Raw genomic sequence first — 14,390 nt, 5'->3', positions numbered from 1 at the left:
AATGGCAGACAAATCACCCACCCACGTTTATAAGAAGTGAAGAGCAGAGTTCTTATAGATCCCCGCAGAGAACCAGAGACCAGCTAAATTAACCTTTTACCTTCATGGATTGAGGGCAAAAGCTGGATGGGAAGCAAACTCCTTGCAGATAAGTGCACCTACAGGCATTGGGACAATAGAGGGAAGCCTGTATCGCAAAGGATGTTACTGTTATGGTAACTATCAAGCCTGGTGCCTCTGAAATGGAAAGATGAAAAGCAGATGTCTGTAAAGGGTAAGATTTTTACTCAAAGCACACAGGAACAAACAACAGGACTGTGTCCTTTTTCCAGTCATCTTGAATGTGTTTCAAGGCAATTGATTATTTTACATGTACGTTTCATTTAGAAGGCATATCGCTGAGGATGGCCTGAATGTTGCATATTTCAGGAGAAGAAATGCTAAAGAGAATGCTTTTATTCATTTGGTATATTTTAGTTTGTGTTTTTTACTTTTTGGGTTGATCCTGGCTCCTCAATAGGGATTGGAAGTATTGTTAAAACATCATGGTTTTTTCCTGATGAACACATGTAAAAAAACCCCAAATGTCAATTGGTAGCATCTTTTAGCTGGCATATAGTTAGCTAATAACTCAGGCTTAATTAGCAAATCTGGGGAAGAATAAATTCCTAATGTGGAAGTAAAAAGTCCTGTCATTGCTTTTTGTTGAGATTGACAGCATTGCTTGGACCTGAAGCTTAGCAGCCTTTTTTTTTTTGTGATTCTATGATTCTATGAAAAACAGTGCTTGAAATTGCTACAACTCATACGGAGTTTTAAAAATAAAAGGAGACACAATGTCCTTCCATACAGTGTAGCTCTGCTCTTGATAAAGGTGGACCTGGTGTCCTGAACTCCGATATTTTTTTAATATGTAATTTCCAGAAAGCAGCAATACTGTTGTCTATTTGGACATGGTCTGTAGATTCCTAGTCTCTGTGGACTACTGCAGAAGCAACCACCACCAACTAATGGTGGATAAGTAAAGTAAACTTTGTGTGCACACTACACAGTGGTCTATATAATTGGACTTCTAAGCAAGGCTGTCCACCCTGGAAAATCTTACTCCATTGAGATCATTCCTTCAATTTTCTGCTACACAGTCTTCTCGCCCACTAAATTTGATATCTCTCTCCAAAATAGCCCAGTCCTTAAAAAAACAAACAGTTCCTACTCCTTCGATACATTCAGTGCTCTGTCAGCAGCTTGTTTTTTCAGGGAGCCAGCATCCTTATTCCTGTGATAGGATGCAGCAGCTGAGGTTTATGGTTTGGCAAATGCTGAGCTGTCAAGTTGCGCTAACGATTTGGAAAGAGATGGATGTAAGTTTAATTGCAGTAATTAAAGGAGAGGGCTGTGCTATTCCCTTGCTTGTAGGAGGGCGAATATCCTTGAAACCTGTGAAGTAGCACACTCATAACCAAGGATATGTGCACCCAAGCTTAGCGTATCATTTGGGCAAAAGAAAAGGGCTTGCCAGAATGCAAAGAGGTGGTGGCAAGGGCAGTGCTGAAAGAAGCCTTGCATCTCATCATCAGTGTGCCCTGACAGTGCTGTAATGGGAGGAATATAGGAGTTGTTGTTTTTTTTTTTTTAATGCCACTGATACTCTTCTCCTTTTATTACTAAATTTCTTGTCAGTCTTGTAACTCTTCACCACCATGTTGTAATATCCTGTTTTATTTAAAGTTACATTTTGTTTAGAATAGTTTGTTTGTGGACCTGAGTGTTTTTGTATATATCAACATGGGTACTTCTACTTTCAAATTTATTACTGAGCACAGTTTAAATTTCCTTTTATTGATGTAATTGCAACGAGAAAGTTCAAACAAAGGACAAGCACAATTATTTGAACAAATCTTCCGTGGAGCTGCCTATTTGTTTTTCATTTTATCATTGTAAGTGCATGTGTCTGCAGCATCATTTAGCAACATATACCCTTGACAGAGCATCAGTGCCATTGATAAGTCACACCGACTTTCAGAGCTGTCAGCACCCTCCAGATATTTTTAGGTATTTGGCTAATTTTCCCACAGCACCTGATGTTTTGTTTATGCGGTGAATTTTACGGGCACAGAGACAGGTACCCTTTTGGGAGATAAAACCCACATTCCCTTGGCATGACTGCGCTTTGTCCAGCGTTTGCTACATCAGGCTATTTATAAAAATTCCTCTCCTCTGGCAGGTTTTCACTGCCTCTGTAGCAATAATGGAAGGCCCGGCTGCCTCATGCACTGCTTAGCCCAGTTAAACCGGGACATTGAGAGTGTCTCCCGTTTTTGTTCATCAGCACAAAAGGAAAACTTGTGTGCTGTGTCTGTGCACGCTGGCAGGCTGCAGCTGAATGCAGAGAGGTGTGCTCGTGGGAGGCTACGGCGTCCCTGCCTTCCTTTCCAGGGGCCTTTCCTTTGGCAAAGTTTGTATTGATAAGTCACAATGCCCGCCTTCAGGAGGAGTAAAACCAGAGCTAAGAGTTTAGCGTTGGCTCGCAAAACACAGCAGCAGGCAGCAGCAGCGTACGGCTCCCTGCACAGGATGTTCTCTATGGTGAGTCTGGGGCTGGGGTGATTGTGAGCAGGCTGAGATAGGAGACGGGTTGCTGGGGTCTCTGCACTTCATAAATAGCAGCTGGTCATTAGCGTGCTCCGTAGGTGAGTCCGTATCAGCGCTGCACTGGAAAAGATTTGGGTTTTTTTGAATATTTTGAGGTGGGAAGGGGGGGTGGTTGATTGTGTGCGCTCCAGCAAATAGTTATTACTTGCCTCTATCAGAGGGAGGGCTGAGTGGGATGGTTTTAACACAGTTCTTCAGTAAAATATCTGCTGCAATGTTTTATTTATCTGACTTCTGACAAATGATTTGGAATTTTGGAAAAAATAGGGTGGCAAGTAGAAAAGCTGTGATCAAGGAATGGCTGGGGAAATGAGAAAATAGAAGAAGACAGTAAACACATTATGCAGATGGTAGAAAAGTATATGAGCCTTCTGTATTAAATATTGCCAACATCAGGATAAGGACTTGGGGAAGGAGATCATGGCAATATTTTCATAGAGTCATATTCTGAGAAAATCTGCATTTTGTGCTTTGATGTTACTTGTCAAGAGTCTCCTTTTAGTGAGGTGGGCATTGGAGCTCCTCTTCCTTTGTTCTTTTCAATGGTTCACCCCCCACCCCACACACACATCTTTGTATTTTGAGTGGTTAGGATTTAACCTTCCATGATGGAAATGACTTCTGTTTTGCATTTGGCTATGATATGCATTGGATCAGATGACTTTAGTGACTGATTTCCTGCTCAATGGGAGCTTCTGGTCCTTGGGGTCTGGTTGCTGCAGACTCATGGGCCCAGGTCCCTTCTGCATGAGTTGGTTTATAACTAGCATTGCCAATGAATACTTAAGGCACCAGAGAGTCTTCCTGTGTATCCAAAGAGAAAGATGAGCAAGAGAGAGCAAAGACTTCCCACCACACGATTCCTGTTGATAGCTTAGGCACCAGGTCAAATGGGTTGCATCTTAGGAGCCACATGGTCCTGACAGGAACTCTTTATCTGAACATCAAGCCCTCTTCCAACTGCATTTCTGATTTCTACATAAGTTTGTTAATAACTCCTTGCATTGCCAGAACAGGCTAACTGTTCATATAAATCTCACTGAAATTGAATTTCTGACTGAAAGACGATTTATCCTTTTTTAGTGTTGCAATTAAAAGATGTGCAAGAAACACAGATAAACAAAATAGACTCTCAGAATTTCATTGGTGTCCATCAAGAGTAGTTGGTGTTGAGATTATGAAAAAAAAGGACCAAAAAGTAAGTTGTGATGACTGAATCTATTCAGCTTCTATTGCCCAAAGCTGAGCAGCAGCCTTTCCCAGAAACATATTGATGGAAATCCCACAAAGCAATTTTCAGCAAAACTGAGCTGTTTTTTTTGTTTTTTGGTCTTAGTTTAGAGAAGTACATGTACTGTACTGGTTTTTTCCAGCAATTTTTAGGACTACTAAGACTTAATTTCTAGCTTTTTACATTGCTTGGTTACAAAGTACTGCCCAGACTAGAGAAGTCTGTGGAATGATAGCTGCACAAAACAGGCTGGATGCTAGGCCTGTCTTTATTCTGGAGAGTCTTCTGATATAAAAGGAAAGTGATGCACACCTCCAAGGCTTTCCTTTTTCAGAAAGTGAGAGATATAAAAATGTCTTTGGCTGGTTGCTCTTTCTCAAAATCCCCTGTAATTGTGTTTCTTTTGCTGTCTGGTGCATTCAGTTTACTTCCTGAAAAAAAATACATCAGACAGCACTGAGCTGTTAGCTTCTCATTTTTAAAAGCTGTAAGACTGATCTGTTCCAGCAGCAGGCTTTCTGTGTGTGTTCTTTCCCATGGATAATGAACGCAAAGGGTTAGTGACCTCTATGTAGGTGTGGCCAGTGTTCTCCACAAGGGTACAGGAATCTGGAAGCTAGTCAAAGGATGCGTGTTGCTGTAAACTTCCCAAGGAATCTTCCTAAGCTTGAAGATTTTTATAAGCCTACTTAAATTTTCCTTTTCATCACTAAAAAAAGAAAAGACAAAAAAAAAAAAGAAAAAAGAAATATATATATATATATATATATATATATGTAAGCAGCAAAAACACTCCTAGCCACAACCTACACTAAACTGCAGTGAACCAACACACCAAACCCTACTGATCTGTCAGGTGTATAAATGAGACTAAGAGAAACAGCAGTGAGCAGAGACTCTATAACACTAATTGACCTTGTGCAGCATTTATGCTCAATCAGTATCATTCAATGAAAGTCACACAGTAGCCATGAAATTGTTGTGCTAATGCTTAACCAGTCCTGATTAATGTCTTCTCTCCTCTTACAAATTAATTTTATGGAGATTTTAACTCTGGTGGGGATAGCACAGCCTCAGATGATGATATGCTTGTCTGCAAGTACCAAAGAAAATCTGTAAGACAGTCTTTGTAGGCATATCTTTTGTTCACTTCGAAGGAAAAATCCTTAACATTTCTTTTTGAGAATATTATTAAAAATAGAATGTGCTTCATCTTCATCTTACAAGCTGCGAGCACCACTGTGGTTGTTGGCAGCTCTGGGTGAAGTTTGACAATTAGAGAATTAGAAGTTTCCCTTCTAAAGTTGCTGTGAACGATGCTCATTAATAAGGAATACTCCAAGCTAAAATATATGGGGCTGAAATACAGAACACAGGTGCAAGGATAAAAAAGAAACAAAGTTTCTCAAGACAGCTTCTACACATCCTTCCAAGAGAGCCTGCTCTTCCAGCTGCTAGGTCTGGTAGAAAGGTTATACCGCTTTGCTGGAAAATCTGTAAAAGGGGCCAGTAGAACAGAACAGCTTCACTAGATTCTCCCTAGAATGCAAGTACTTGTTTTTCCACAAACCCTGCATAACTTCTAGTTCTCTTTCCCAAGTTTGCCATTCAAATTCAGCACTGGCAGTCTTAAGTTTCTGTCCAGTGCCAAAGGTAAGCCAAAGCTGCTTGCCGTCTATAAATGCTGCTGAATGTATCACATGTCAGCTAAAGTGATGGACTATGAAGAAAGTCCTTTGCTTCCACTACATGCTCTCCTCAGCTCTTCTCTGTAACCAGCTACTTTGCAGCCTTGGCCACAGTCAAAAACCTTCTTTTCACTAGTTAAAATGATTTTATTCCAACAAGTTGTGTGCTACAAAGTGTTACCTAAGTAAATTTTACTAAGGACTGACAGTCATGGTCATGTGCAAATAAAACAGCCTGTGCGCTTGAGGAGTTTACCAGATGGATCTGAAAGTCAAATCAGCCAGCGTTAGGTGTTGCAGTGTAATTTTCAGAGCAAATTCTGGGTTATTCTATTGTTAAGGTGGATGTAGTACCAACCTGGGGCTCTTTTGAGGCTTCCTAGTTCAAGAGCTTGTAAGGTAATAGGGCAGAGTCTGAGCCCTTCCTGCAAACCCATCTGATCTAAAAGATGTGCTCTTAGGGATTGTCCTCAGACCTAGAAAGATCTATTTTAAAGAGCAATAATAATAAAGAGCAGGACATTGTTTTGAGTGGGGAGTGAAAACAAGCATCTACAGCGGTACAGAGAAAAGGATGTGAGACCCAACCAATGTAATAAGGGACTTTTGGAAAGGAACAGAGAGCAAGAATTGTTTTTATTCCTTTCAATTTTTTCGCTACTATGAAGTTGTACAGAATGATTTCTGATACCAAAGTCATGTTGCTTTGTTTTTCAAATATTGTTTATATCGAGGAGTGTCATCTATTTCCTTTTACTTTCTCATCCAATGATTCTTAGATGCAGCTCTAGCCCCAAAACTGAGCAGGATAAGAGAACATGTGGCGAGTTCTCCAGCATCTGCCTGTCCTACCGCTTTGTGCTATGGTGACTTGTAAAATTGTGCTTGACGATGCTGTTTATGGCTCCCTTTGAATAGGCCATCCTGAATCCTTGATCTAGTATCCTTGATCTGGCATCATGTTGATGTAAATCAAGCTGCCCACACATGCCTTGAACTGCAGAGAGTGTAAAATCTGAGTCATTCTGATACAAATACAAAACTTTCCGACAACAGAAACGAAGATATAAATTCAAGTACTGCGGAATTGAGCTATTTAGAAATTGCTTTTAAATACCCTCCTATTTCCCTAAATGAAGTCATGATTTATTTCCAATACATGAATTATTTTTAGTGGTACAGAGTATTGTGATTTCTTTAATGTATTCCATCAGTATGTAGCTGCATTTCTACCAAGCACCACAAATGCTCACATTGCACTTTGTCAGGTCCTAATGAATGCTCTAAATACAGTATAGATGTAAATTTCAGAGTCCTGAAAACTGTCATTACACAGGATTGTGGAAGATAGTTGCACATCTTAGTGATGAGAATCACTTAACTCTCTTTAGAAGTGGTGACGTTATTCCAAACTGGAGGGTTGGGAAGCTACCAAGCGATATGGACTATGTGGCACGTTTTTGGCATTTTAATATTTATTTCCATCATAGAGATGTGTGGGATGTACCTGTGTTTTCTCACATGAATGGTGGAGGTTTAATATTGCTGGTACACTCAGTCTCTACCTTACGGAGGGGTTTAGTATAGCTCAGTTCCGTTTCAGAATAAGTTCTGTGTTTGCCCATATGATGATGCAGTACATTGGTGAACCCAGCTGTACGCATAATCAGTGAATCAAGAGACCCAGCAGCCTGCTTGAAACAGCTTTTGGACTAAATCAGTGCACATCAAGGCAGTTCTGAAATGTACTTGAGTTCCGTTCTCTTCCATTTGAAATAAGGCAGCATTCATCTAGTCTTCATTTGAATACATTCGCTAACTGCAAGATAATGTGTGGCACAGCATATGTGACTTCCTGTATCTCTGGGAGAGCGTGAGAGAAATGCTGAGAAATTGTTTCATGTGGTTCAAAAAGGTGGATATCAACAGGTGCGAATGTATAGCTAGGTCATGGTAGCAATATTCTAGTTTTCAGGAAAATGTTATATATTGAAAAGAATATTGAAATGATTTTCATACTAAGCATTAAACATTATTGCCTGCATAAGCTTCTCTCAGGTGCAAGTGATGGTCATCCAGAGACTCAGAATGCTTGTAAGATTTTTATCTACTATTTTTTTCTATTTTGATGCAGTAAGTGTTGAAAAAAAAAAACACCAGTGTGATGCTGGCATCATAAGAACCAAATCGCATGATTTATGTGTGCTCTCCCATCTTTTGCATCTCACAAGTGTGTATCTGATGACTTAAAGTGATTTACACTGCAAAAACACAAGAAATTTTTCAGTTAATGTTACTGTTATGATCCAGATCTGTTACGAATTCAAGCTGTTCAGAGCTATCCAGGATAAGTGTATGTCAAAAATAAGCCTATGCTGGCTTGTGAATTTGGAAGAAAAGCAAAATTTGAGGAATTTAAAAATAGTTGTAGTACAGTTTGTATTTTAGAACATCAGCACTTGTCTCTTTCCGTTTCACAGAGCGCAGAACAGATCAGTGCATTGTGCCGGAACTTCCAAGAGGTCCAGACGAGCAGCATGGAAGGGCAGAAGGACAACCAGGATCTGCCTCCACGACCACTGGCTCGCCACCTTTCTGATGCAGACAGGCTGAGGAAAGTCATCCAAGAACTTATGGATACTGAGAAGTCTTATGTCAAGGTAATAAAGTACAGCCTTCTTTTTAAAGCTGACCATGACTTGTAGGTGTTCTTAATATATTCATGCTTATCTTTATATAACCAGTGTCATAACATAGAGTCTGCTTATGTAATTGTTCCTGTTGCCTTTTTGATTTTGTTTTTTTTTTTTTTAATAGGTTGTAATATTTGGTGTAGGATTTGACTTGGTCACTTCAGTTCTGGTCAATTTGTGTTTAGATTTGAAAGAAGTAATTAGCAGGGAGTAGCCATATGCAAAATTTTAACACTAGAGTATTCCAGGGGATGCTTCATAGTTTTCAAAATGAAATAAATAAATAAATAAAACCCTGGTAGAATGGAACAATCTCCTACAAATTCTAAAGAAGTTTAATTGTCAGGAATAGTGCATTATTATTTTTGAATCAGCAAAGCTAAATGGTGCAACTCCAGTTGGTTCTAACGTCATACATACGTTTATTCTCTTCTGACTGATAAGCCCATGATTTATTGGATATGCCTTCTCCCTTAGGAGAGAATTTCTCCACAGAATTCATGTGAATGAATGCCAAAAGATATGTGAAAAGCTTGATTTCATTGATGTTCAGCAAGGAGGAATCATCTATTTTACTTATCTCAAAACTCATACTTGCTGATATCAGTACTCAGTTGCAGTAATGTGTATGGGAAAGGAGAGGAACTTCCAGTCTCTCGTTTCTAACATATCCATCCATACACTAATACAACCATACACTGTAAAGCTTGAGGAAGATTTACAGAACATGAACCCTTGTGTATGTCCAGCTGGTGTTTCTTATGGAGAAATCACTTGAACAAAGGAGATCATGGAGTTCACTGTAATATGGGTAGCACCAGGCCAAATTCCTGGATGGTTGTAAATGCTCTTCAGGGGGATTCTCACAGAGATGCTGATTATTCCTTCTCCAGAAGAATTTCTACCATTTCTTTCCTCAGGGTCACAGAGCCCTGCAGCGTGGGCCCCAACCCTGTTGTCATGCTTTGGTGTGGGATAGTAAGTCTTCGAAAGTGGCACCAATTCTTTGAAGAAGTGACTGAAAAAGCGCCTAATCACACTATTTGACAATATAACTGAATGCTTTAATACCAAATAGGATTTTAAAATGTCACACGTCCTGACAAATTTTATTGCTGATGTTTAAATGAGTGACAATTTATATGGTTTATCTAACATGCATGATTAAAATATTTGATACTGCTCACATACACAGATCTTCAGAAAGCCATCATATGTAATGTTTCCTCCTCATGCTACACTAAAATATAATTTGTAATAGTAAAGCTGTAAATCCTGAAAGATGAAACAGAAACATTACATTGAAATTTATTTGCTTTTAATTTAGCCATCACTTTAGTGCTAACAACACACGGGTGACTTTGTTACAGGAGTGGAATGGTATTTCTAACTTATTCCTTAAATTACCTGTATTCCCACAGTTGTTATATAAAGGACAAATTCAAACAGTTACATAAAAAGTGAATAAATTCTGTTTCTTTCAGGATTTGAGTTGCCTCTTTGAGCTATACTTGGAGCCTCTCCAAAATGAAACCTTCCTTACACAAGATGAGGTGAGGGAATTACTGAAAGATGTTCTTTCCATTCTTTCGTGAGTTAAGACCTTGTGGTTATTTTTTGTTTGTTTGTTTTTCACTACTTAGAGCACTACAGAAAAGCAAAACTATGAATATAACAATAGGATTTACAACTGTATGTGTCTTTCTGGTTCACACATCCCTCACTTTTTAAAAATGGTAGTTGTACTTCTGATTTAACTGCTAAGAAATCTCTGCTTTTTTTATAATGACCTTTTAATAAAATGCATTTGAAAAATATTAATGAATATGTTACTGGTCTTTGCAACCTCTTTTGGTGTGTTGTATCTTCTTAATGGACTATTTTCTCAAGACCAAAGGTGGCTGTATGGAGTGCTGTATGTCATAGACTAATGTTTTTTCACAGATGGAGTCCTTGTTCGGCAGTCTGCCAGAAATGCTGGATTTTCAGAAGGTGTTTTTGGAGACCCTTGAAGATGGAATATCTTCTTCCTCAGATTTTAATACACTGCAGACACCGTCTCAGTTCCGGGTAAATATGTGGTTGTTTAATAACTTAAAATTTGCCAGGAAATATTTGTGGACATCTGGCTTTAAAATTCTGTTTCATATGGTTGCTTTTATGTTTGAACCTATCAGCAGTGGACGATGAGTGCTATTTTCCGTGGTCTTTCCTCTTTCCCATGGCAAAGGATGTAAGACAGACAATGCAGAGTAGACTTCAAGTATGCTATGAAGTAGCACTGCTTACACAAAGTGTAACTTCTGTAGAAAGGTTATTGTTGCTATGCTGAATTCCGCCCTGCCTTGGACTCCCTGCTATGCCCTATTCACCTGCTGCAGACTGGGAGCTTTTCCTTTTAAATGCAGTATGAGCTTCTCATGATGTGAGGTCTAACAGAGTCACATCTACGAAGTGTAGATGACTGTCGATTGTGCCCTCACTGTGCTGTAGTCTTCCCAGTGGCATCACTCAGTACTTGACATTCTTGAGGAAGAAGATTCCCCAGAGATGTTGGCACTGTCACAAAGCTAGCAGAGACTGCTCGCAGGTCTGCTTGACCCTTGGTTTTTGTGAAGCAAACACTGATCAAAAAGATGAGAGAAGGTTGCTCTCTTTCTCCTCCTCCCCCTTCACCTCCTCTTCCATCACTACTTGTCTTTCTTATCTTTGCTGTGAGAAGCATTTCTCTAAAAAGATCTTCCTCATGACTCAGTCCCTCCTACATCTTCCCATCCTCCTCTTCATCCAGAGAAAGCAGAGGTGCTCTGTAATTATCACCTGCCCAAAAGAAGGAAAACAGTTGGAAAGCAACCCTGTCTTTGTTTTACACTCTCTCTTCTGGTTTTGGCACTTTCATGCCCTGCTTCCAAGTGCTCGTGTGTTTTCCCAGCACAACGTACCTGCTACATGCCTATAGTTTTTTGTTCCTGTCCTGTCTCTAAGATAAAGTAAGACAATGCCTACAGTAGTGGTGTTTGCTCAGGGAGAACTGAGAAAAACTGCAGGCTTTGCCTTTCTGAAGTCTACTGAAACAAAGAAGCATCATGAACTACTACGAATAATGTATCCATGTAATATAATTGTTGTATATATTTATTTTATATACACACACATACATGTATTCTATATATGTGTATATACACACACACATATATATATTCATATACGTATACTCCAGGATATATATAGAAAGGCAGCAGATGCTCACACCATTGAGTCTCTGTGTTATGTACCTGAATGTTTATTTTGGGTTCTGGTAATAAAGTAAATATTTTGATTGTGTTGATTTCAGAAACTGCTGTTTTCCCTGGGAGGATCGTTTCTGTATTATGCTGACCACTTTAAACTGTACAGTGGCTTTTGTGCCAATCACATCAAAGTTCAGAAAGTTCTTGAGAGAGGTAATTCATTGTCTTCATTACTACAATTAATTTGCATGACTTTAAACCTCAGTGAAACACTGTAACAAACTCTGACCTGCAGCAAATATCGGTACAAAGGAAGGACTAATAGGATATCTTTCAATAGAAATAGCTGAGATCTGCAGTTCTGCTACAGTACGGTATAGAACTGAAGGGATGAGATTTCTTTTGTGACAACTAAGCAGTAGCCTGAATAGCATCAGAAACATCTGCCACAGGTTTGTGCTGTCTGCAGATTTAGTTCATACTCCAGAAGCTGCTGCTATATTTGGTTTGCATATGCTTGCATGTTAAATGATGGATGTCAATCAAAGCTGCAATGAATGGCTGAGTAAGTGAGGAATTACTTCCACTATCACTTCTTTAATTTGATGCAGAAGAGGCCTGCAGTGCAGAGGAATAATGTCACCTTTAGATAATTGCTCTCTTTAGCCCTTCTGTACATTATTTAGTGCATGAAATGACAGTGAAATGAAGAGTGTAAAGCATCTACTGAAAAAGGAGGGGTACTTGTTGCTGGTTACGAGTTGCAATTCTGTGCATTCACACTATGAGTTCCACATTCAACTGACCAACCCGTCCATTCATATTTAGCCAAGACAGACAGTGCCTTTAAGGCCTTCCTGGATGCCCGCAATCCTACAAAGCAACACTCCTCTACGCTGGAGTCGTATCTCATAAAGCCTGTTCAGAGAGTGCTGAAATATCCACTGCTTTTGAAAGAGCTGGTGTCTCTGACAGACAACGAGAGTGAGGAGCACTATCATTTGACAGGTAACTTCTTGGATTCTTCTGCAGGAATCAATGTGAGTTAAGTTTGCTTTCCAGCCTTTTCTAAAGATGCAGGTACCCATTCCACTGGACAGCAAAGAACTTGTCAAAACTTAGAGAGAATTCCCTCTCTCTCATTAAAAACAGTAAGTAGCTTTATTGTGCTTTTAGCGAAAAATCCCAGTTAGCATGTCCAAGTCCCTTTGAGAAATTAGATACAGTCAGAATTTGTCATGACAAACAGGACTGGGTCTTTCTCCTTAATCCTTATGACAGGAGCTCATTGTGTTGTTTTTCCACTTGGAAATAACTTGTGGTTATTATTAGTTCTTGAAACACGTCAAATTTTAATAGCATTGCAGAAGACAATTTTATTTGTTTGAGGCTTGGCTGTGATTCTTGCTTGTGTGGAAGAGTTCTGTGTCAAAGCTTCACAGTCTTCACACACACAAATTCATGGCTGTCCTAATATATATATTAGATTCTTTTTCTAGGCTCAGATGCTTGGGACTTCACCCTGAGGAATTTCAGTTCATGTCTGTCAGCACCTTAAGGATCAAAGTCCAGAGATGAATTTCATTTTAACAAAATAGATTCAGGCCAAATACACTGTCAGCAAAAAGTCATGAGAATGTTATCGACTTCAAAGGGAGATTCTAATACTACATTTTGCCATTACAATCAGGTTGAGGATGGCTTGCTTGTAGGTCAAGGGTGAATGCCAAACTGCTAAAAGACTACACCATTAAGAGCTGGAAGAAGTAGGGTAATTAAGTGCCCTTATCCAACTCCTTTGTGGATTAACAATAAAGTAATGCTATCTAGTGTAATTCTTTGTCCAGAAAACAAAATTTAAATAAAACCTGACTACCAGCATTTTATTTCATAGATAACAACCAGTGATGAATTTGTGCAACCTAGCAATGTATTTATTTATGTATTTTGTGATGAGCCAAATTCAATTATTTTCCATTAAAGTTCATTAAATTATTAAATTATTTATTCTAGTATGGGTTTTTATGACTCTGGATAGCCTAGTGGCTCCATTTATACAAGATGCAAAACCTAACTGTGTTTCCTGTCATGTTGTTACAAACTCCAAATTCATGAATATTCATCACTAGAACACTTGCTGCTATTTGTTCAGGCGCTCAAGAGATCAGTTAAACATTTTTCACTTTGATCAGGAAGCACATTTTCTGCAGCTGCTATGAGAAAACAGATCTAAAGCTAGAATTCTGATCAACAAACTTTGGGAATGCTGCATGGTTTTGGCTGCCTCAAGTAGAATTCTATACAAAATGTCATGGTTAGAAAATACAATTGAATTACATAGCTGCCTATGAATTTTTTAAACCTTACAGAAGCGCTGAAGGCAATGGAAAAAGTAGCAAGTCACATCAATGAGATGCAGAAGATTTATGAAGATTACGGCACTGTATTTGATCAACTGGTTGCAGATCAAAGTGGAACAGAGAAGGAGGTAAGAGAAGGAACGAAGTATTTTATTCAGTCCTGAAGCATTATCCTTCTAGCTGTTGGGGGTCTTTATCTCTTCCTGAAGTAATTCTGGGAACTTGTTTGTGCTGGGCGTCCTTCATTCTCCTTTAATATTTTGACTTCCATTTCATATCTGCCTGTGAAACTTCTTTTTGTCAGTAGGTTACAGTAAAAATTTTCAGACAGCCTTCTGGACTGGCAAGAATTGCAAGCAGGCGTAGACATTAATTCTCAGTAGGAAAAAATAAAGACATCTTCCTCTTCTCAAGTGCTGCAGAGATTATCCATGCCCAAAGGCATTCAGATTTTATGCTTCAGAGTTCTTAAGATTTTTTTTTTCACCCATATAAATGAAAGTGGCAATTCTAGGGATTTCACATTAATGTCTGTT

The 14,390-nt window shown here is 39.0% G+C and overlaps 2 protein-coding genes across 6 annotated transcripts in view; one reads left to right on the top strand and one right to left on the bottom strand.

Annotated features, from left to right (window-relative positions):
• TIAM2 (TIAM Rac1 associated GEF 2) overlaps positions 1-14,390 on the top strand; it is a 169,082-nt gene that overhangs the window by 147,005 nt on the left and 7,687 nt on the right. For all 5 annotated transcript variants that reach the window (XM_042825794.1, XM_042825807.1, XM_042825801.1 and 2 more), the window contains 6 exons: positions 8,052-8,231; positions 9,749-9,817; positions 10,209-10,334; positions 11,599-11,707; positions 12,323-12,502; positions 13,864-13,982. In XM_042825794.1, the coding sequence (XP_042681728.1) occupies positions 8,052-8,231; positions 9,749-9,817; positions 10,209-10,334; positions 11,599-11,707; positions 12,323-12,502; positions 13,864-13,982 (783 nt within the window). The remainder of the gene's footprint in view (positions 1-8,051; positions 8,232-9,748; positions 9,818-10,208; positions 10,335-11,598; positions 11,708-12,322; positions 12,503-13,863; positions 13,983-14,390) is intronic.
• Positions 9,353-14,390, bottom strand: part of TFB1M (transcription factor B1, mitochondrial) — a 38,320-nt gene continuing 33,282 nt past the window's right edge. The window contains exon 8 of the transcript XR_006170128.1: positions 9,353-11,084. The gene's annotated coding sequence lies outside the window, so the exon portion shown is untranslated. The remainder of the gene's footprint in view (positions 11,085-14,390) is intronic.

Source organism: Centrocercus urophasianus, unplaced genomic scaffold (assembly GCF_019232065.1).
Source record: "Centrocercus urophasianus isolate 14NV4802_14NV808 unplaced genomic scaffold, USGS_Curo_1.0 seq_10, whole genome shotgun sequence".
In the NCBI taxonomy this organism is placed as follows: Eukaryota; Metazoa; Chordata; class Aves; order Galliformes; family Phasianidae; genus Centrocercus; species Centrocercus urophasianus.
Note: the sequence above shows the minus strand (reverse complement) of the source record. Positions and strands in the feature narration are given on the sequence as shown.